This window comes from Rhinolophus sinicus, chromosome 1 (assembly GCF_057876585.1).
Source record: "Rhinolophus sinicus isolate RSI-liver-muscle chromosome 1, RSI-T2T, whole genome shotgun sequence".
NCBI lineage: Eukaryota > Metazoa > Chordata > Mammalia > Chiroptera > Rhinolophidae > Rhinolophus > Rhinolophus sinicus.
In genome coordinates this window covers 25,097,762-25,120,187 of record NC_142501.1, presented here as the reverse complement: position 1 = coordinate 25,120,187, position 22,426 = coordinate 25,097,762, and the positions used below count along the sequence as shown (strand labels likewise).

Here is a 22,426-nt window from a genome sequence, read left to right as displayed (position 1 = left end):
GAGGGCCCCCCTGCTAACTCTAACTGCGCCCTCTGGTGGTCAGAAGGTGGCACTGTAACCTCCTCTGCGTTCTTAGAAATCCATCCAGCTTTAGAATCCAGTCTAGATAGGTTTCTAAATATTTTTTTTAAATCCGTGGCCCCTTTTGATTTGTGTAATCTTTCTCTTTTCCTTCGAATTCTCATGCCTCCCCAGGGCAGTGTATCCACCTCCTCCCTCTTGAAACAACTAGATTAGTCCTCCTACAGATCTCTCAACCTTTGCTGAAACCTACCTCACTTGCCGGCGTTCTAGCTGGTAACTGGTCTTGTGAGACTTCTGCGACATGAAGGCCCTCAGGGAGGCCTCCTGCAGGTGGGGGGAGCTGTGGTGAATTAAGTTTAGGTAGTTCTGCTTGAATTGCCCATATCAGACTGAAGTGTTAGTGTCACCCGAGATGTGAGTCCTTCATTTCCTCCCAGAGGAGACAATGCTTTACTTAAAAGAAGACCAGAAGAAGGTAGTTTGTGCTGATGAGTCTACAGTAGACATGAAGCTTGACAGATGAACCCTCAAGGAAAGCGTGAGGAATGGAACACTGAGAAGGCATCCTGGAGGGGCGTGACCAGGATCCGACCTTGAAAAATGGGTGAATGTAGAAGAGAGGACCTTCTAGGAAGAGAAATAGGGAACAGACTGGCAGATAGAAACAAGGGTTAGAAAAGGACGGCTGGGGGAGATCAGATTGGAGGGCCTTGAGCAGTTGATATAATTTATAAAAAGGGGCTGTGAGACATGTGCAAGGCAGAGTTTTAAGGGCATGACAGGACGGGGCAGCAGGACTAATTGGCTACTCAGACCTAAACAAATGAACTCTGGCTGGCTGGGAACTTGGCTGGGCAAGCAGAGGACGCCGCTGCTCCTGCGAGGAGCAAGAACGACGTTTGGAGCCACATGAAGGAGTGCTCCCATTCCGTGTGTGTGCGTGTGTGTGTGTGTGTGTGTGTGTGTGTGTGTGTGCGTGTGTGTGTGTGTGTGTGTGTGTGTGTGTGTGTGTGTGTGTATGCCCTTCTCCATGGATGTGTGGTGGCATGTGGCATACAGATCACTGTCCTCAATGGCCGAGAAGCCCAGCAAGGCTCAATCCAGCCCTGTCTCCCAGTGCAGCTGTATTCTTGGCTGCCAGGGCAGAGGACTTGTTGGAGGGTCTGTTTTCTTTATTTACCCCTGTAGTGGGTTCTGCTGTGCTTCCTCTGCTTCCCCTCCTTCTCCTGTCCCTCTTTCCCAACTCCCCACCACAGCTCGAAAACCATTGCCCCTCTCTTAGTGCCTTCCAACCCCTCTTCCTCTTCTTTTTGTTCTTTCTCCTTCCATAACGCCCTCCATCTTTCCTTATTCTTGGCTTAACTGTGCCTTCTGGTGTGTGGAAGGGACTGCCCCTGTCCCTTCACTTTGCAGCCCCCTCCTCCATTTATCCCTGCTCCCTCACTTCTCCTGTAAAGGTTTTGTCCCGTTTCTTCTCCCTGGGCCTGCTGAGCAGAGGGTATTTCCTATCTTTACTCCTAACAGTCACTAAAACATGCCCAAATCCAAGCTCTCATGAAATCCTGCCTGGTTGAAGCCCTATTTTATTTCTTCCTTCTGACTGTAACCACTCACATGCCTTCACAATGTTTATTCCATCGCTTTCTTCCTCTTCCATTTCCTGTGGTCCTACACCTTCCAGGAATTGCGCAGTTCTGAAAACAGTTTAAAGCTCACCAGTGAAAGACTACCTGACGGCCTCAACTCCAGCAGGGTCCTTCCCAGTGGAGTGTGTGTGCTGGGCCTGGCTGCCCTGTTTGGTGCTGAGCTCAGGCCTCACCAGCTTTCTCTATGGCTTACTCCCTGAAGACACATAGAGTTCAGAAGCTTGATTTAGGAGTAGCAAATTGTTTAAATTCATTTGTGAGCAAGCTTGCCAACTCCTAACCTTGCTTGCTGGTTAGGAGCATTCAGACCCTGTGTAATAAAAAGGACATGATGGAGAGAGAGCCAGGCCTTCTGTCTGGGGGTTCCACATTGACCTGCTAGAGATTCATGTTAGAGAAAACCCAGGGCTCCAATGAAGGAATCTCAAAGTGGTCATTGCTAAATGTGGCCAAATGAGAAAAAGAATGACAATGTTGTTGGTTTCTCACATAACTAAATTTATTCTTTAAAAGAATTTGAGATTATGTTCTTTTTCTTTTTTTTTGGAGTGGTGGGGAAAATTGAAAGAGCTTCAATTTTAATGCAGTGAGGAGACAGCTGATGGTAGCTTTTAGATTTTTATTTTATTAACATTGTTTAAAATACTTTGTAAAATAAAAAGCTGGTTATTCTATGTTGTCTCCGAGATATGGGGACATTTTGTTTTTTGTTTTTTGGCTTAAACAACAGAAATCTATTTTTCTCACAGTTCTGGAGGCTAGAAGTCCAAGATCATGGTGTCCGGAGTATTGGTTTCTCCTGAGGTTTTCTTCCTTTGGCTTGCAGATGGCCGCCTTCTCTCTGTGTCCTCACACAGTCTTTTTTCTGTGTGTACAAATCCTTAGTCAGGGGCATTTTTGCAAGACAGTGAAATCTTGCTATCTAGAAGCTGCTGCTTTTTCCAACGTGGATATAAATGAAGGACACTCACTTGAAGCCTCTTTCAAGGAGTTCCTAGCTGAACTCCTCTCCTCAGTAGGATTGCCCGCTAAGAGCCAGTTGCTGGGGAGACAATGATGAACAGCATAGAATAGTTTGGAAATTTCATGCCTCTCAGGGAGGATAAAAACATCTGAACAGGCAAGCAACAATTTCAAATTGTGTTAAGTATTATAAAGAGAGAGAGAGAGAATGTGTGTGTGTGTGTGTGTGTGAGTGTGTGCGTATGTTGTATCTTGGAAGACCTCTCTGAGGCCTGATATTAAAATGACAACTAAAGGATAAGAAAGGGCTCTTTGTACAAAGACTGGGGAAGAGCATTCCAGGTAGAGGGAAAAGTATACACAAAGGCCCTCAGGTGAGAGGAAGTTGCCATATTCATGATCCTAGGAGATGCACAAGGGTGGATTGTTGAGAGCAAGGGAGTGATGGGATAAGACAAGGTCAGAAAATTGGAAAGAGCCATATCAGGTCTTGCAGGACGTGCGAGGAGATGGTATTTTATTCCAAATGCAATGGGAAGTCATAGATGATCTTATTTTTTAGATTTTTGTAAAATTTATTTTTTAAATGAGGTATATGGTCTACCTACAATAAAATGCACAGATATTAAGTATATAGTTTGTTGAAGTTTGATAAATGTGTAAACCTGTGTAAACACTAAAATAGTAACTTGAAGAATACTGCTAAGAGGCCAATAGAGGAGATAAAATAAAATACTAGAAAACCAAAAACTTCATTAAACCAAAAGAAGACAGAAAAGAATTAATAATAGAACAAGTAACAGAGACAACAACAGATGAATAGCAAAATGGTAGATTTAAACCCAACCATATGGATAATTACGTTAAATGTAAATGAGCAAAACAAAATCGCAATTAAAAATAGAGATTGTTAGACTTGGATATAAAAGCCAGACCCAACTAGTATTCTGTTTACAAGAGAAGCACTTTCAATTTAAAGAGACAGACAGGTTGAAAATAAAGGATAGAAAAAGATATACCAGGCAAATACTAATAATGAGAAAGTTAAGGTAGGTATATTAATACCAAACAAAACAGACTTTAAGATGAAGAATGTTACCAAAAATAAAGAAGGTTATTTCATAGTGGTAGAAGAGTAGATTCACTAAGAAAACACAAGAATCCTAAATGTATATGTATCAAATAGCACAACTGCTAATATATGAAGCAAAAATTGGCAGAACTAGAGGAAGAAATAGGCGTATCCATAATTTTTGTAGGTAATTTTAATGTTTTCTCTGAATAACTGATAGAACAAGTAGGGAAAAAAAATACAGACTTGGAAAACTACATCAACCAACTTGACCTAACTGAAAATGATAGGCTACTACACTCTAAAACTCCTGAGCACACATTCTTCTCAAATACACAGGGAATTTTCACCTATCATGACCAAATTCTGGGCCATAAAAAAAGTCAATAAATGTCAAAATTTTGAAATCATGTAGAGTATATTCTGTGACCACAATGAAATTAAATTTAAATTAGTAACAACAAGGTATTATAATTACCCCCTCCAAATATTTGGAAATTAATTAAAATACTTTTAAATAATTCACGAATCAAAGAAGAAATCACAAGTGAAAATAGAAAATATTTTGTTGTAGAGATAACTGTGACCCCTCTAGAGATTACAATATGCATCCTTGATTTATCACAGTCTACCTTGATTTAATAATCTATTATTTCATGTACAATTTGCTCTTTTTCCTATACTTTGTGCTGGTGTTGTCACATGGTTTACTTCTACATAAGAGATCAATTCACAAGACATTGTTATTATTTTGCTTTAAGTAGTAAATTGTCTTTTATAGAATTTAAGACCGTCACTAAAAGTGGTATTTTACACTTACCTATATATTTATGATTTCTAGTGCTCTTCCTTTCTGTATATCTGAAATTCCATGTTATATCATTTTCCTTTGGCTTGAAAAAACTTCTTTTAGCATTTCTTTTAGTGTGGGCCAAATGGAATTACATTTCTCAGATTTCATTTATCTGAAAACGTCTTTGTTTTGCCTTCTTCATTTGCTGAATATAGGTTTCTAGTTAGTTGCCATTTTTATTGTTATTCTGCGTGCATCCTCTGCCCCACCCCCATTGGCTGCTTTTAACAGTTTATGTTTGGGTTTCAGAAGTTTGAGTATATGATTCTGAGTAGTTTTCTTTATACTTTTCCTACTTTGGATTCATGAAGTTTCGTGGAGCTGTAAGTTGATTTTTGATCAAGTTGGGAAAAAAATTCAGCTATTATTTGTTTTCTGTTCCATTTTCTCTCTCCTGTCTTTCTGGAACTCTAATTACATGTATATTAGGCCACTCAATACTGTTCTGGTTATTGGGGCTCTCTATATTTTTTCCAATCTTTTTTTCTCCCCATGCTTCAGTTTGGACAATTGCTATTGATCAGCCTTAAAATTCACTGATCCTTTCTTTTCTGCAGTTAATCCAATCCAGTGAGTTTTGATTTAGGGTACCATGTTTCTAGTTCTCGGATTTCCATTTGATTTTTGTAAAAGTTTCTAAGCTGCTCCTGAAACTCCTCATCTCTTTTCTTATTATGTCCATCTTTCTCTCTTGACACTTTAACGTATTTATCATAGTTATTTTAAAGTTCCTGCCTGCTAATTGCAATACCAAAGTCATTTGTCTGTTTGTTCCTGTTGAGTAAGTTTTCTCTTGAGTGTGGATCAAATTTTTCCATTCCTTTGCATGAAATCTTTTACTGTGTATTAGACATTGGTGGGAGGTATGTTGAAGAGCCTCTCAATTCTGTTATTTCCTCTGATAAATGTCAAAGTTTCTTCTAACTTAGATTATTGGTGGTTCACTTTGAACTAAAGAAGGCTAGATTTTAAACTACATTAGGGAGGGTCTGTTTCAATATTACTCTTAGTCCAAGGGTAAATATTTTAGTCCTGAGACATGGTTCTTACTCTTAAGGGTTGGCTTTTTTGAAATTTCAATGAAAACCTAGTATTTAACTAGTCCCTTCAGCTTGGTGGGATTCTGACTGCAAACCTTGGCTCCCCTGTGGTGTGTGGGAGATGAAACTTCTGCTGTGCTCTTTAAGTTGTCCACCTATTGTTCTGCCCTGGGCTCCTCATAGACTCCTCTGTGCGTATATAATTCAGGGGTCAGCCAAGGATTTGAAAGGAATTTATATGCAAATTTGGGGGCTTCTCCTTCCTGACTTCCTCTTTTCTGAGGTTTTCTCTTTAGTTTTCAGCTATTCTAGGGGGTTCAAACTCTGTCTTCTGACTCCTCAGGCAAATGCAACTATAATTTTCTGCCAAAGTTCCAGCTGTCCAGTACCATGCAGATTGGCCTCATGGGAAAGGCTTTTTAAACATGATACTATGGTTCCCTCTTTCAAGGATCAAATAACGTATGGTTTATTCCTGATTTTGCCCATCCATTGACTTTAAATGATTGTCTTAAATAGTCTGTCAATAATTTAAGTTGTCTGAAGGAGAGTCAGTCCAATATAAGCTACCCTGGCATGACTAGAACCAGAACTCCACTGAGGGTTTTAAGCAGAGGAGTAACATGACCAGATCTATATCTTAAGAAAGTCATTCTAGCAAATGTATGGAGACCTATAGCAGGGGAGCATGAATGAAGGTAGGAAGACAAGACTATCATCAGAGTCCACTGGTTGATGATGATTGCTTGGAATAGGTGGTGACAGAGGACGCTCACTGGTCATGAAAAGCAGTGGATGAGTTTGAGATGCATTTTTTGGCAAGATTTGGTGATGAGTAGAGGGATAAAAAAAGGGAGAAGTCAAAGGTGACTCGCAGGTTGCTACTTTGAGCAGCTGGGTATTGATCTACTGGGAAATGATTTGCTGAGATAGGTAAGACTGAAGAAGGATAAGATTTGGGGCAAAAAAATCAAGTTCCATTTTTGATATAAGTCTTAAGATGACAATAAGATAAATAACTGCTGAGTAAACAATTGAACTTATAAATCTGGAGCTCAGGAGAGAGGTCTAATAAACAGGTCTGGCTGCTAGACATTGAGCGAGGTATACATCTGTAGAAGGAAAGAATGCTATCGAGGGATGAGATCTGACAAAAGGTAGTTAGAGCTAGATGTTGACTTTCTGAACTCTAGGAGAGAAGAGCAGCTGGCAAAGTTAGCCTACGTATAATTGGGATGTTCTGGGGAGGTTAACTAAGGTTGTTTTTTCTTCTGGATACAGGGTTACAAGGAAGAGAAGATCCAAGGCGAATGCTGTGGGAAATGTCTGCTTATGGCTTGCACCATTCAGCTAAGGGGAGGACAGATCATGACCTTGAAGGTGGGAGCCAGTTGAACTCAGGAATCGCTCTTGTATCAACACCTGGTTTCCTATTTGGGGATCTCTTCTTCAAGAAAGAAAGACTAATATTGATTTCTTTCAGATTTTGTAGAGAAAAGATGGATAACTTTTAGAAGGCACAGAATTTTCTCTTTGATTTAGTTGTCACTCTTCTTGACAAGTTCGTGTATGGCCACATGATTTGAAGTTGGTTGGTTTTAAGATTTTCTCCAGCCTTAATGTCTATGAGACTGAAACGGCAATCAGGGTGAAACAAACTGATCTATAGAAGCCTGAATTAGCTGGTGGGGTTGGGAGGTGGTGCCTGGTTCATCTCTAGTTCAGCTATTGATTAGCCAGTCTACCCTCCTTATATCTTAATTCTTTAAGCTTTTAAGTGGTCAGAAGAGTTTGGGGATTCTCAACATTTATGCAGCCTTATTCATAGTGAGTAAGTTGTAAAAAAAACTCCACCTCTTTTCTGTGTTCTGGGTGTGGAGACATTATAGACACTGTGTCATTCTTGTTCTATAGTCTTCCAAATGGTTTCAACAACTCTAGGGAGTCCAGGTCATGGTTTGAAGTGGACTTGTGACCTAACACTGTCTTCATATTTGCCCTCTTTCCTTTCAGCCTGATGAGACGCTTCAGGATGGCTGTGACAGTCACTTCTGCAGGGTCAATAAGAAAGGAGAGTTCATCTGGGAGAAGAGGGTCACAGGCTGCCCGCCTTTTGATGAGCACAAATGTCTGGCCGATGGAGTGAGTAGTAAGAGCTCGGGTCCTGCTTTCCTCTTGACTGTCCCCATCTCCTCTAAGAACAGGTTCCTCTGAACAGCCTGCAGTCCAGCTCTGATGTGATTTCCCATCGTCCAAAGGAGATCCCTGACCTAGATTATAAATCAATGAAATGACAAAACCCGGCCCAATGGAGAGACAAAACTCTCTGAACTCCATAATGTTTAAAAACAAGCAAACAAACAACAAAAACAAACAAACAAAAACTCTTCCCTTGGGAGAGACTGAATGTGTGATCCTTGAAGGGGAAGGTGAGAGGTCAAACTGGTTTCCAGTCTCCCCTGGGAGTATTGAGCCTGATGACTCATTTGGGAGAGAATTCAGAATAATCAAAATTGTTTCGGCCTGGTCAGGTAGGGTGGTCATTCTGCTCATGTGTGTGATGGGAAAGCACAGTTTACATCTGGGGACTTACGCTTAGGGCTGTGAGTCCAGAGCCAGGACCTAGCCTGGGGAAATGACCTGAAAGCTGCCCGCTATGTACTATTTGTGATTAATCTGGGAATTTGTTTTCTTAAGGGGAAAATCATGAAAATTCCAGGCACCTGCTGTGACACATGTAAGTATATTACCAATAGCTTGTCCCTTGAAACCCATCAGACCCAGGCCAGGGACTGTACTTTGGAGTAAGCTTTATTCCAAAAAGACATTTTTTTTTTTTTTAATCACTGGCCAGTCATTATGTTCAATCCTACAGGGAATTGCCACCCCTCCCTGAATGTTCTTAGACTGCCCCTGCTCAAATCCCCTTTCAAATGCCTGTGAAGCGGTCTGTTCCTCCTTTCCTCCAAACTCCTTACTGTCTCTAGCCTCTTATCTGCCTTTCCCCTCATAGAGTCTTGGGTTGCTCATAGTCCTGTTGTGAGAGAGTATCTTCTCTGTCTAACCAGAGCTCCTTTTGAAGACAGGCACCCTTGATCCATGATCTTGACAAAGCAGACACTCAGCACACATCTATTCAATGAGTGTCACACAGCTGTCTTAGAGAGAAAGGGAAGCCACCCACCGGCTGGCTAACAGCCCCACCATGTGCTGTGGGGCTGCAGAAGACATGGAGTCCTCTCCAGGATTTAGACGGCTGGTCTAAGTTTATTAACCTCCCCTTCTTTACTCTCAGCCCCTCTTGACCTTGCACTTGTGTTGTACGGGTTGGTCTTAGTAGCTCACAGCAGCAGCTTTGGAGACAGGTTCAACAAGTCTGCATATCAGACAGTATTCCTACAACATATTCTGATGCGCATGAGCACAAGTAACTTTCAGAATCCCACTGTTAATGCTACATTCTTCTGAAGGTAGAATTGCCTGGACTGATATTTTTTCTTTTAAGTTTAGTTTGGATTTTGTTGTTCTCGGCCTATGTTCATTTTGGGGTAGAGAAAGGAAGGAAGAGTGAAAACATGAATACCTTCAGTGTTCAATCATTCATGCTTTTCTTGATGGCTCACTCTGACAGTCCCTGTAACTGCTATAACCAAGTTGCAGAGGAAACACACTCTGAAAGCATCTCTTTCTGTCACGCCTGTCTCAGTGGCTTAAGAAGGTGAAGTCAGGCGCCATCAGAAGACGAATTCTCGCTAGGCTCACTGCACATGGAGTTTGGTTGAGACTCTTATCTGTAAAATTAGCAACGAGGGGCGTTGGTGGTCAGTGCATTCAGGAGGCTGAGATCCTTCATAAGGAAAGTGAGCCAGGCTCAGGGATTTAAATCTGCAGACAGAATATAGGATATTGGCCTAAATTTGTTTTTCTGATTCATCCTCTTAATGTAGTTGGCAGGCTTTCGCTTTAAAATGAAATTCTTTGGAAGTTGGGAGTCAGGCTATGTAGTTAGGGTTGATGTAGATTAGGAGCCATCCAAGAATGGAAAACTCCCAGTGTTCAGATGGGGAATGTGAGCTGCCATTAAATCTTAGAATTCTCAGTAGGCAAGTAGCATTCAGGTCTGAATGCCACTAACCTCTGGATATAGGGGAGCCCGTGCCAGTGACCTGGAGGCAGCTATACCCAAAGAGAGGACTCTATAAGGGTTCCCAGGATCTACTCAGGCCCCCACAAAGGCAGTGAGTGTCCTTATGTGGCCATGATATTGTCCTTTCCTCTTACCCAAAGGCAGGGGTGGATAGATATTAATTGTATTTATTGGGTATTTCATCGGCCATTAGCTTCTGGATATTTTTATAGCAGAAGAGGATTACTGCAATCATTATGGCTTTTAGAGTCTACAATTATATAAAAGCAAGTCTCATCCATCGACATCACCAAAGCACAGTGAATCTAGCCTCCTCCTGCAATTAAAATTGTACTATTAAGTAAGTTAAATCCAGCGATAACTGTATTACTGAATATGAAGGACAGGGTGAACCAGGATGATGTAACTCCACTCCCTGCAGCTGGCTTTGGTGATGTGGTTTCTGTTTTCCATCCCATGAGGGAACTGGGCTGGTGAGTGTTCTACAGAACCTCAGCCAGACCTGGGTCCCATCTCTCACCTGTCCTATAGGCGAGGAGCCCGAATGCAAGGATATCACTGCCAGGCTGCAGTATGTCAAAGTAGGAACCTGTAAGTCCGAAGAGGAAGTGAACATTCATTTCTGCCAGGTAAGGGTCCCTGATTCCATGAGGCCTAGGTGGGGAGGGGCAGTTCCTTATTTGGAGACATCTCCTTAGTACATTTTAGAAGGATCTGGAAAATTCACAGGGAGGGGAAGTGAAAGGAACTGGAAGTATTTTATTTTTTAAAGCAAATGTTTTATTAAAGTAACTGGGAACTTTTGACCCCAGAAGAAAAATACTGAGGAAAGACTCAACAGTCCTTCAAAGAAGATGGAGAGTTGTTTGTGGAAGCTGGGGGCTGTTTCCTGAAGATCAATCAGACATGCATAGAATTGCAGCTAGAGGGGTCTGGGAGTGATGGTGCCAGAAGGAAAGAGGACATTTCAGACTTCCCTGAGGGCTACCCTGACACATTGCCTAGCTGTGCTGGATTTCTCAGGGGGAGGCCAGGCCTTTCTTGCTTGGAGGAGGGCAGGTGGGGGAAGCAGGCTGCCTCAGAGTGCTCCCCACCCCGGAGTGTCCATCATCGTGATGCCCTGACCCCTCTGCCCCGCTGCAGGGTAAATGTGCCAGCAAAGCCGTGTACAACATCGACATAGAAGACGTGCAGGACCAATGCTCCTGCTGCTCGCCAACGCAGACGGAGCCCATGCAGGTGCCCCTGCGCTGCGCCAACGGCTCTGTTGTCTACCACGAGGTCCTCAACGCCATACGGTGCAGATGCACCCCCAGGAAGTGCAGCAAGTGAGGCCACTGCCGCCCTGCCATGGACGCCCGCGGCCACCTGCCTCGGCCCCACGGGCCAGTGCCGCCTGTCCTCTTGTATGCTCTGCTCTCGTGCCCTCCGGGGCCCACAATAAAGGCCAATCTCTCATCTTGCAAAGGCTGATGGTTCACTTCTCCTTCCAGGCTGAGAGGACAACTGTAGGCTGGGCCTGAGCTCAGACTGGTTCTGAGGGAGAAAGCACAGGCTCCATCGGAACACACTCCAGCCCCAGGGTCTGTGGGAGGCACTGCCAGCCTCCAGGAAAAAGTGTTGTCTTACCTCCAAGTGGTGCGAAGGGGAGCAGAGAATATGGGGCAGGCCTCCTGAGAAACTGCCCAGTGGACTCAAGTAAAGGGGTTTCCTTAGTGACACTGTTCTCTAGTCTCTGAATCCAGGGGCTCTAAGCAGCACACAGGGGTGGGCCCTGGCGCCAGGCTCCTGCCAAGGTAGACATGGCTATTGCCAGTGTTACCCCAGGTTTTGTGACATTATGGAGAAGGAGCCTGACCAGATATGCAAGGATTTCTCTGAGCCCTTGACTGACTAAGTTCCTGGGAGGGGACAGTGCTAAGTGCTGAGGGGACTGCAAATGGGGTGCTGGCAGGTGCAGGAACATGGTCCCATCCCCACAGGCTCAGCCATGGGTGTTGAGCCTCAGACTCGGGGGCAGGCGTGGGTCCCATATAAGGCCCTTGCTCTTCTGTGTGGCTTCAAATAAGCCCCTTAGTGGTTCTCAGACTTAGTTTCCTCATCTGGAAAACAACTGTGAGTCTCAGTTGTGGGGTTGGGATCAAATAAGCTTGAAAGCCTGGAGTAACTGTAAATTGCTCTATAACAATGTAAGAAGTGACAGAATAAAAATGGGGACATCAAGGCTCAAAAGGAGGAATAAGTTCTCTGCTGCAAGTGGCAGAGCATTGGGGATTGCCTTTGTTCTGAGGAGCAAAGAGCTGCGTTTCTTCTGGGTTGCATACTGGAGGCCAAGGCCCTGCCTAATCCAGGCATCCTTTAGTGGAAGAGAAAGAGGTGTAGATAACACCAAACTTCACCAGTCCCACCAGTCTCAAAATCCCTAAGCGGTGATGTCACTCTCAAGGAGAGATTGTCCTTCCTTAAAATTTACGAAAAAAAGTTTACGTGTATGTGTGGGCAAGATGGTGGCAACTCTAATTTGGAGAGACTACCCATGAGAATGAAGGGAACGTCCTGGATATGTGACAGGAATTTGATGGACGTCTTCATTTTAGATCCTTTTAACACAGGAGAGATTCAACTCACTGAAAGTACAGGATGGTGGAGCTGGAAAGGATTTAGACATATCTAATCCACTGCCCTTCCCCCCCCCCCCCCCCCCCCCCCCCCCCCCGTCCCTTTACAGAGGATGAAAGCAGCTCAGAGGACTTGAGTGACTTGATGAAGGTCACACAGCTGCTGGATGGCGGGGCCAGGTTCAGAACCCAGCTGCCTTGACATCTAAGCAAGAACTTCCAGGCCACTCCACCAGTGCCACACCATCCCCATTGCTTACAGATTCAGCCCTTGCTAGCATGGGAACCAATGATTACTGCATTTCTAGGTCTTAGTCACCTCCGTTACTGCCAGGGATCAACCTTAAGGGAAGATACAGTACAGGCAAATGGCATGGATTGTGTTGAATAGGTTTGGTGGGGAGTTTAGGGTAGAGGGAAGGAAGAATGGATAGAAGTTTTATATAACTGCTCAATAATTCAAAGGTTGTCATTTCTCCATCCATCACCCTGCCTCCAACGTTGAGTAGCCTCTAAGATCTCTGTAGGAAACCAGATCCAGTGCAGCGCATTACCTGTCTCTCTCCTGACTGATCGTCTAACACTCTACCTGGGGATGAGGTGTTATTGGAGGCATCAGCCATGGAAAGACTCAGCAGAGGCTGCCTCTACAGCATAAGGTGTCAATTTTCCAACTGCCTGACCTGCCATCGCCTGAATTTCTCCTCCTATTTACTGATATGACTATTCACTATCAGAAAAAAACTGAATCAGAAAAGCTGCATGTTTTGATTAAAAAAAAAAAAATGGCAGGGAGCAGGGTAAAAAGGATGCAGAAAGAGAAACTGATGGAGGCAGTGGGGGTGTGTCTCACAGCTCTCCCTTACTCCTCAGGTCTTTCCAGGGCAGGGTCTGCCTCTGGTCTCAAGGAATTTCTGTTTTGCTCAGATCAGACAGGACAGAGTTCCTCAAAATAAGAGTTTTACAGGGAGTCTCAAGGAGGGAGTATAGAGAGACTAAGGGATAAGAATGTGCCTGAGGGGGAGAAGAAAGAGCATGGATAAAGAAACTAAGGTGGAAAGTTTCCCACTTGTTTTGGCGTTGAAAAGACATGGAGAAGTTCTCTGGAAGTGAATGGGGAGGCGGCATTGCTTGGGAGAGAAAGAAGCCGCATGGTGAAGTGTGTTGAGCACAGACTCTGGAGCAGGATGCCTGCTTTGTAACCCTGGCATATCTCTTAGAGGCAAGTTGCTGGACCTTTCACACTGCGGTCTCCTCATCTGTAAGTTGGGCATACTATTAATAGCAGTGATTATTTCATAGACTGGTTATTGGAATGAAATAGTTACTGTGGGGTAAAGCCCTGAGAAGGGTGTCTGAGGAAGAGGAAGTCCTGTATAAACATTAGCCATGATTACTCCTAGCGAGCAGAACACAGCCTGGGATTGGGATGTAACATGTATGGGTTCCCTTCTGCTCTCTTCCCGACTCATTCTGTGTTGTCTGCTCCCCTTTACTGCTGCAGGCTGCTCATCAATAAAGTGGGGAGCAGTCACCATCAGCGGATCTTCTCAGTGTAGGAGATAATATTCTTCACACTGAAAAGTCAGTGGTCACAGGCAGCACACTTGACTTTGACATCACAGCTTGTCATTCTGGGGTCCCAGGTATCAAGGAACTTGTTTAGCCCCAGGGCATCGTGGAATTGTAGATGCCATCATCCAGAATGGCCCTTTGGAGGTCTCTTCCACAGTTGGGGCTTCCACAGTTTCCCTCCTCAACCCTTACCCTAGGGACTCACGGGGAAGTTCATCTACAACCGCCCCCTCCCCCTGCCTATTGCAGCTCTTCTTCCTGTCCTATCTGTCCCTTGTGCACTTACTTCTCTGTTCTTGCTCCTTTCAGTCTAGAAAAAGGTGGGGACAGCTGGCTAGGGTCAAGTGAAGGCAGGTGTGCCCCGAGCCTCTCATCCCCAGCCCACCCTCACCCTCACCTTTTTCTAGACCGCGGACAGTTTCCCCCGTCCAGGGCAGCAGGCAGGAAGCTTTGCGGGTGGGATTGGAAACTAATCAGCCAGACGGTTCGCTAGATAATCCGGCTGAATGTTCACACCCGGCCCAGGTTAGGAGGCACCTCCCCCAGGGGAGGAGAGCGGGCAGCACTTACTGGCTCGCCCCTCAGCTGCATTAACTCGAGCGTGACCCCGACTCAACTTGACAGCGGAAACGCGCTCCTTTCTCCACGTGGCGCTACCAGCGCCGCGCACCCAGGGCGCGGCGTGAGAACCCCCCGGTCGGCCTCTGGCAGCGAGGGCCGGGTGGCCCTGGGAAGGATGGGGGAGGAGGCGGTGGCAGCAGACAAGGGGCGGGCACGTCCAGACCCAGCTGAGCCGCGAGGGAATTAGCCCCGCCGCGGAATAAGCCTGTCCAGTCGCGAGCGCAGCCGCGGGGCCGTCCGGGTTTTGCGTCCTGTGTGCCGGCACCATGGCCAGCCCCGGGCTGCGCGGTGAGTCTCTCCTGCTGGGGACCCCGGTCCTGGACATCTGGCAAGTTGTAGGAGGGAGAGGGGCTGGAGAAGAAGGGACCGCATCCCAACTCCTACTCTTCCGGATTGGTGACCTCAGGGGAACCTGGAGAGGGTGGTGCAGGGAGCTGATCCCTTTTCCCTCAAGGGTAGGGGAGCTGAGGCACGCAGGAGTACTTCCCGAGTTTTATCGAGGAGAGAGAAGGTAGGACAAGAGAAAGAGGATTGGTACAGCGGCTTTTTGGTGCAGGATTACCAATTCCTACCTCAGAGATTTTGCTTCTCCTTGTTTCAAGTTGTAGGGTGTTTAGTGTTTGAAGGTAGGCAAACAACTAGCAGGGTTTAATTCAGAAACAGTCTGCTGAGGACAGAGGTTCAGAGTCACCCCCAGCAAATTTCACTTTGGCATTCCTTCCTCTAGCCCTCTCCCAAACCTGCCCTCAGGAAGGGCATTTGCACCTGAGGGTGCAGGGACACCCGGGCACCTCCGTTCCCAGGGGCTTTTCTTAGAAGCAGAGCAAATGGAAGTGGAGTTTGGAGGCGGAGGACATCACTCTGCTGCACCTCCCAAATTATACTGAGCAGACAGATGCCTTTGGGCAGGGCTGACGTTGTCTGCCACAGGGATTTTGTTGGGCGTCTTGTTTCTGGTGGTTCTTGAGAGAGGCATGAGGTGGGGAGGTGCCCACTCCATTAGCATTAACAATAAGCCAAAGGGACCGGAAGGGAGGTGTCACTCATAGTCCCCAGACTTTGTGAGCATATATGGAAAGATACCCCTAGGGACCATGTTGGACTCTGGTCCAGGACAGAAGGTCCCATTAAGCAAGGTTAGTTCTAAGCCCAAAGGCAAGTGGCAGATGGAGGAAGAATCTCAGACAAGGTCAAAGTTCTCCCAGAGATCTATGATGCTCTGGATTCTTCCACTTGCCTGGACTTTGTTCTTGGAACCGGTATCAGAGCCCTTGCCCAGCTGTCTGTCTGTCACCCTCCCCAGCTGCTGGGCATCCAGGGCCCATTTGTTCTTCTCACTGTGTCCTGCCATGCACCCATCATTTTGGGAGCCAAGGACCTGATATGGTCCTTTCCAGCAGCCCCCAATGCTCTCTGAATTGCCCCTGTGTGGGAACCTGGGACACTTTGCTGGCTGATTAAAGAGGCTATGTGAGGGGAAGGGCGGGTTCCAAACACCAACCTCAGGTTCTGGTTCAGTTTCTATGTGTACTTTCTCTGCCATCTTCCATTGTGGGGTAAGGCTGGAGGGCCAGAGACACCGGGCCTAAAGTGGGGCTTGTCCATCATTTTCTCTAATGAGACCGACTGCATGACAAATACTATGCCCAGTGCTGGACTTACTTATGAAGACCAATAAAGGCACACACCTGACTGTCCAGACCTTGCGTTCTAGATTCCTGGTACCCTAAGATGATCCTAATGCTTTAGCAGCCACCTGCACTGTTGTTGCACATGGGAAGGAGGAGGCGGGGTCAAGCATAGGCTTGTTCAGAACACACCAATGAAATGGCCCCGTTTATACTTCCAGTATTTCAAGATGTCCTGGAAGTCTTTTTTTAGCTCCTGACAATGCTGCCCTTCCTCCAGAAACTTAAGGAAATAATTTATAAGTCTGTCTGGCCGACGACTCTCCGTCTAGGTTAACTTCTGCTGAAACTACTAAAGGATGCGAGTTCTCACACTTAGCTGGGTCAGATCCTCCCTCTGTTTAGCGAACGTAAGAATAAAGAATAAAGCATACTGTCCTTAAATCTTCTGACTTGTTCACTGACAAGGGGATAAATCCCACCCTCACCGATATTTGTTATTCATAAAAATAGGTTTAAAAAAGCTGTTTTTTAAAAAATTAAAATGTAATAATGCATATTCATTGTGAAAAAAATGTTAATACAAATACATAAAATAAGAATAAAAGTTACCTGTTTTTAATATTTTGGTAATTATTCTTTGCCCTACTTCGTTTTTTCAATCCGTCTTGATTTTTGCCTATATAAGATAAATATTTCTATTTATTATTTATTAGTCATCAAACAATTTACAAGAAAAGAAAGCCTAGATACAATAAAACTTAAAACAAAGATAAATTAACAAATGTCAGAACATGAAGGATTAGGAGCATATTATTATATCACAAGACCTAGACTAAGAATAGGTACTGTAATTGAGCAAAAATTTATCTATGAGCTTCCTGACAGGCAGGTCAGAAAAGAGACAACTTACATGGATCTCATTGTCTAATAAAAGGAGACTAGTTCATCAGCATTAAATTTTAAGAATGTCACTGTGATATTTGTGACATTTATGTAGGACATTGCCCAACATAATGAGCTGTAATTTCATTAATAGGTTTTTAGAAAGCATACTATTTATCACATGGACATTTATTGTATTGTATCTCATTTTTAATAAAAGTGTGTTTCTATTTTCTTCTTTTCTGGTCCATTCTACCCTATTATATTTTTAAAAATGCTGTTTGCAAACCATTGGATAACTAGTTAGTGTGTTAAACCTCTAATATGAGTCGTGGCTTGCAGCATATAGAAAACTCAGTGTCTAATAGTCCATTTGGGTTTCAGTTTTTTCCTCCCCTATGTAAGAAAGGGATACAAGACACTTCCATCAGGACCAGTCCTTATCCAAGTTTCTGTCTGTTATCGTTTCCTTTCAGCCTGAAGAACGCTGTTTAGCATTTCTTGAAGTGCAGTTCTGCTGATGACAAACTCTCGAAGCTTGTGCTTTTGTGGAAAATGTCATTATTTAATCCATTTTCGAATGGTACTTTAATTGGATGGATATAGAATAATGCATTAACAGTTTTTTTTTTTCCTTTCCAGCACTCTAGGTGTTACTTTATTGGTCTCCATTCTTTTGATGAGAGGTCAGCCTTAATTCATATTTTTACTTTATTCATTCTTTTATTCAGGCATAATATCTTTTTAACCTGGTAGCTTTCAAAATTTTTATTTTTGGTTTTCAGCAGTTTGACTATGACATAACTAGGTGTGATTTTCTTTCTTTCTTTTTTTTTTTTTTTGCTCTATTTTGCTAATCTCGAATCTGGAAGTTATTGTATTTTACCACATTTTGGGATGATTTCAGCCACTATTTCTTCAAGCCACTTATTTTTATGCCCTATTTTCATTCTCTTCTTTTTCTGGAATGACAATCACATGTATGTTAGACTGATGTTATCACACTAGTTCCTGAGGCTCCGTTAGTTTTTCAATCTGTAGTCCTCTGTTCTCTAGATTGGATACCTTTTATTGATCCATCTTTAATTTCATTGATCCTTTCTCTGCCTTCTCCACCTTTTCCAGTTGCTATTAAGCTCATTCAATGAATTTTTCTGTTTAGTTATTATAATTTTCAGTTCTAGGAACTCCATTAAAAAAATAACAGCTTTACTGAGATATAATCACATACCATAAAACTCACCCTTTAAAAGTGTACAATTCAGTGATTTTCAGTATATTTACAGAGTTGTATAACCAGTATCTAATTTTAGAACATTTTCATCATCCTAAAAAGGAACCTCATACTCATTGGCAGTTATTCACATTCCACCCTCACTCCCTCTAACTCCTGGCAACCACTAAGCTACTTTCTGTCTCCATGGATTTGCCTAGTCTGGACATTTTGCGTCTGGGTTCTTTCACTTAGCATGTTTTCAATGTTTACCCATATTATAACACGTATAAGTACTTCATTTCTTTTTATGGCTGAATAATATTCCTTTGTGTGGATATGCCACCTTTTGATTGTCCATTTATCAGTTGATGGACGTTTGAATTTCTATTTTTTGTCTACTACAAACAATGTTGCTATGAACTTTCAAGTACAGGTTTTTATGTGTACATATGTTTTTTATTTCTCTTGGGTATATACCTAGGAGTGGAATTTCTGGGCTATATGGAAGCTATGTTTAACTTTTAAGGAATTGCTAGATTATTTTCCAAAGTAGCTGTGCCATTTTACATTTCCACCAGCAATGTATGAGTGTTCTAATTTCTCCCCATCTTCACTGACACTTGTTATTGCTTGTCTTTTTAATTATAGCCATTCTAGTGGGTATGTATAATGTGGTATCTCATTGTGGTTTTGATTTGCATTTCCCTAATGACCACTGATGTTGAACATTTTTTTCATGTGCTTGTTGGTCATATATATATATCTTCTTTGGAGAAATGTCTACTCAGATCCTTTGCTTATTTTTAAGTTAGGTTGTCTTTCAGGTTATTTGTTGGGTATAAAATTTCTTTATATATTCTGAATATAAGTCCCTTTTCTGGTATATAACTTACAAATATTTTCTCCTATTCTGTATGTTCAATTTATTAATGTGTCTTTCGAATCATTTTTAATTTTAATGGAGGCCAATTTGTCTATTTTTTTGTTTGATTATTTGCGCTTTTGGTATATAATAGCTAAGAAACCATTGCCTAACCCACAATTATGAAGATTTACTCCTATGTTGTCTTCTAATAGTTTTACAGTTTTAGCTATTGCATTTAGGTCTGTAATCCATTTTGGAAAAGTTAATTTTTATGTATGGTGTGAGGAAAGGGTACAGTCTTTTGTGTGCAGATATACAGTTGTCCTAGTATTATTTCCCCATTTTTTTCCCCATTTCTTGGTACCCTTGTTGAAATTCAAGGGCTTATTTCTGGAATCCCAATTCTGTTGATTGGTCTGTACATCTATCTTTATGCCAATACCATAGTATTCTGTAGTAAAGTATTGAAAATAGGAGGTATGGGGATAATTATATTTGTTTTTATTTATGTTTAGTTTCTATTTTTCTGCACTGTTTTTTCGTCTTTCACTTATTAAGATCATACCTATCTTTACTTATTAGAATATGTTTATGTTAGCTGCTTTAAAGTTTTTGTTTGTTAAACCCTACATTTGGGCTATGTTGAGATCAGTGTGTGTGTGTGTGTGTGTGTGTGTGATCAAGTCCTATTCATTTTAGGACTAAACAGAGGAACCAGGAAGAGTGATGAGAACAGGATGCCAGTCCCCTTGACAGGACCAGATCCAGCACAGGCTCTGTCTGTGTTCATGAACAAGACCACCCCAGAAGCCTTGAGCAGCCTTTTCTTGTAAGGACAACCTGGGTATGAATCTTCCATGGGGGTGCGGGTGGGTAGGGTACATTGGTTCCTGGTTCCTCTGGACCAGATGAAAAAGGCCAGAGGGCTGAGATCAACTTTTATTACTTGCTTTATCTCTTTCATGGGTCACTTACTCTTATTTATTTGTATGTCTAGTAAGTTTTGATGATAAAGTGGACATTGTGTATGATACATGCTCTTCTTCCCAGAGGAGTTAAAAAATTAAAAAATTCTAGCTGGCAGTTCAATTACTGGTTGAGTACTTTGAGCTTATTTAGGATTTTTTTTTCCCACTTTATTAGGGTATAATTGTGGAAAATCCAAGGTATTTCATAAATTTCTCTATTGTGGTAAGATTCAACCTCTCAACTCTGTCTCCCCTTCTGATATTTTCAGGGCTGGCCTTAGGATTTTTTATGGACAATTTAAAATAAACTTTTCTCTAGTTGTTCTTACCCCTCAAATGAAGCCCCTGGTATCTCAGCTGGATGCCTGCAGTGTTAGGACAAGTTAATGAGATCTGGCTGGGATAGAACTTAAACATCTCCCAGCCTTGTTGGTCCTCCAGCTTCTCTGTTTTGATTACACTCTGGTAGCAGCTTCTCTCTGTTAAGCCTCACATATCTTACCCTCTGCATGTGAAGCCTTTGTTGTCAGCTAACTCATGAAGGATCCCCAAAGAGACTTCTGGGGACCTTCCTTTGCACAGATTCCTCCTCTCTTGTACTCTGCCCCATAATTTCCAGCTGCTTTAGCTGCTGCAAACCTTGATATCTGTTTCCTTGGTTCAGTGGGCCCTCTTTGCTTTACTTGGATTCCAGCTCCCTGAACCCCAGTCAGTAACTTGTCCTGATGAGGCTACATATGTGAGTTTTTCTTCCCTCAGGGGTTGCTAACGGATGTTCAGTGCCTGAAAATGGTTGACTTATATATTTTGTCCTGTTTTTTATTTGCTTTTGGAACAATGTCTACCCCAGTACCAGTTATTTTATCATTACTGGAAGCAGCAGTTTTTGTCAGCAAGCTTTTCATCAAAAAGTATTTTGTTAGCAAACAGTTTCAGATGTAGGTCATTGGCAAGGGCCAGAAATGACAGGACTCTAATATTAATTCAAAAGTGATCCTCGGGGGCTGGCCCAGTGGCTCAGGCGGTTAGAGCTCCATGCTCCTAACTCCTAAGGCTGCCGGTTCGATTCCCACATGGGCCAGTGGGCTCTCAACCACAAGGTTGCCAGTTTGATTCCTCGAGTCTTGCAAGGGATGGTGGGCTCTGTCCCCTGCAACTAAGATTGAACCCAGCACCTTGAGCTGAGCTGCCTCACGGAGGAGGGCTCAATTAGTTGGAGCGTGGGCTCTCAACCACAAGGTTGCCAGTTTGATTCCTCGAGTCCCGCAAGGAATGGTGGGCAGCGCCCCCTGCAATTAGCAATGGCGACTGGACCTGGAGCTGAGCTGCGCCCTCCATAACTAAGACTGAAAGGACAACAACTTGAAGCGACACCCTCCACAACTAAGATTGAAAGGACAACAACTTGACTTGGAAAAAAGTCCTGAAAGTACACGCTGTTCCCCAATAAAGTCCTGTTCCCCTCCCCCCCCCAAAAAAAAAACACAATAAAAAAAAGTCTGGAGGCTTTGCTAGAAATAAATACAAAAAAAAAAAAAAAGTGATCCTCATGATTTAGAAAAGAGTTAATTTACTTATTTTTAATAAGAAGCTAAGCTCTTAATCTTAATTCTTGCCTTAAGGGAGAGTTGCACTATGGCACTGCCTGCAGGCAAAGCCAAAACTTTTCTTTAAAAACAACTTTGTAATTACTCAAAATACTTGAACTCAGCATAATCAAAGTTCTAGAATACTATACCACAGAGCATATAAGAGGCAACTTTGCCCAGAGATTCCTCCCTGTTTATCTTTCAGCATTTCAATTTAAAAAAAAAAAAGTTTATTGGGGAATATTGGGGAACAGTGTTTCTCCAGGGCCCATCAGCTCCAAGTTGTCCTTCAATCTAGTTGTGGAGGGCACAGCTCACTGGCCCATGTGGGAATCGAACTGGCAACCTGTTGTTCAGAGCTCACGCTCTAACCAACTGAGCTATCTGGCTGCCCCAGCATTTCAATTTTTTATTCACTCTTTCACTGAGTACCTACTAGGTGCTAGGCTGCAGTAAGGGTCAAAGATGATATCCAGGTTCTACAGGTATCTCTCCCCACCTGTAGTGTCCAAAAGTGTGAGGGGTTGTTAAATCTCAGGTTGGGAGACATTTGGGAAAGCCTCTGGTTGAGCAAGGCTCTGATGTATGAGTATTTGACATAGATGGTATTTCCATGGGCTGACTTACTGCACTTGTAAGGGGAGTTATTTATTATTTATCTACATTGATAGTGAAGGGTACTTTATTAATTAGCATAATGCTCAGCTACCTGCTCT

General features: G+C 43.2%; 2 protein-coding genes across 2 annotated transcripts in view; both read left to right on the top strand.

Annotated features, from left to right (window-relative positions):
* Window positions 1-11,212, top strand: part of VWF (von Willebrand factor) — a 131,562-nt gene extending 120,350 nt beyond the window's left edge. Inside the window, exons 48-52 of the mRNA XM_019754370.3 lie at window positions 6,880-6,978; window positions 7,612-7,740; window positions 8,296-8,335; window positions 10,277-10,374; window positions 10,889-11,212. Of these exons, the coding sequence (XP_019609929.3) occupies window positions 6,880-6,978; window positions 7,612-7,740; window positions 8,296-8,335; window positions 10,277-10,374; window positions 10,889-11,077 (555 nt within the window). The 3' untranslated portion in view covers window positions 11,078-11,212. The remainder of the gene's footprint in view (window positions 1-6,879; window positions 6,979-7,611; window positions 7,741-8,295; window positions 8,336-10,276; window positions 10,375-10,888) is intronic.
* Window positions 11,213-11,653: 441 nt separating this feature from the next.
* ANO2 (anoctamin 2) overlaps window positions 11,654-22,426 on the top strand; it is a 309,076-nt gene continuing 298,303 nt past the window's right edge. Inside the window, exon 1 of the mRNA XM_074326158.2 lies at window positions 11,654-13,924. Within this exon, the coding sequence (XP_074182259.2) occupies window positions 13,753-13,924 (172 nt within the window). The 5' untranslated portion in view covers window positions 11,654-13,752. The remainder of the gene's footprint in view (window positions 13,925-22,426) is intronic.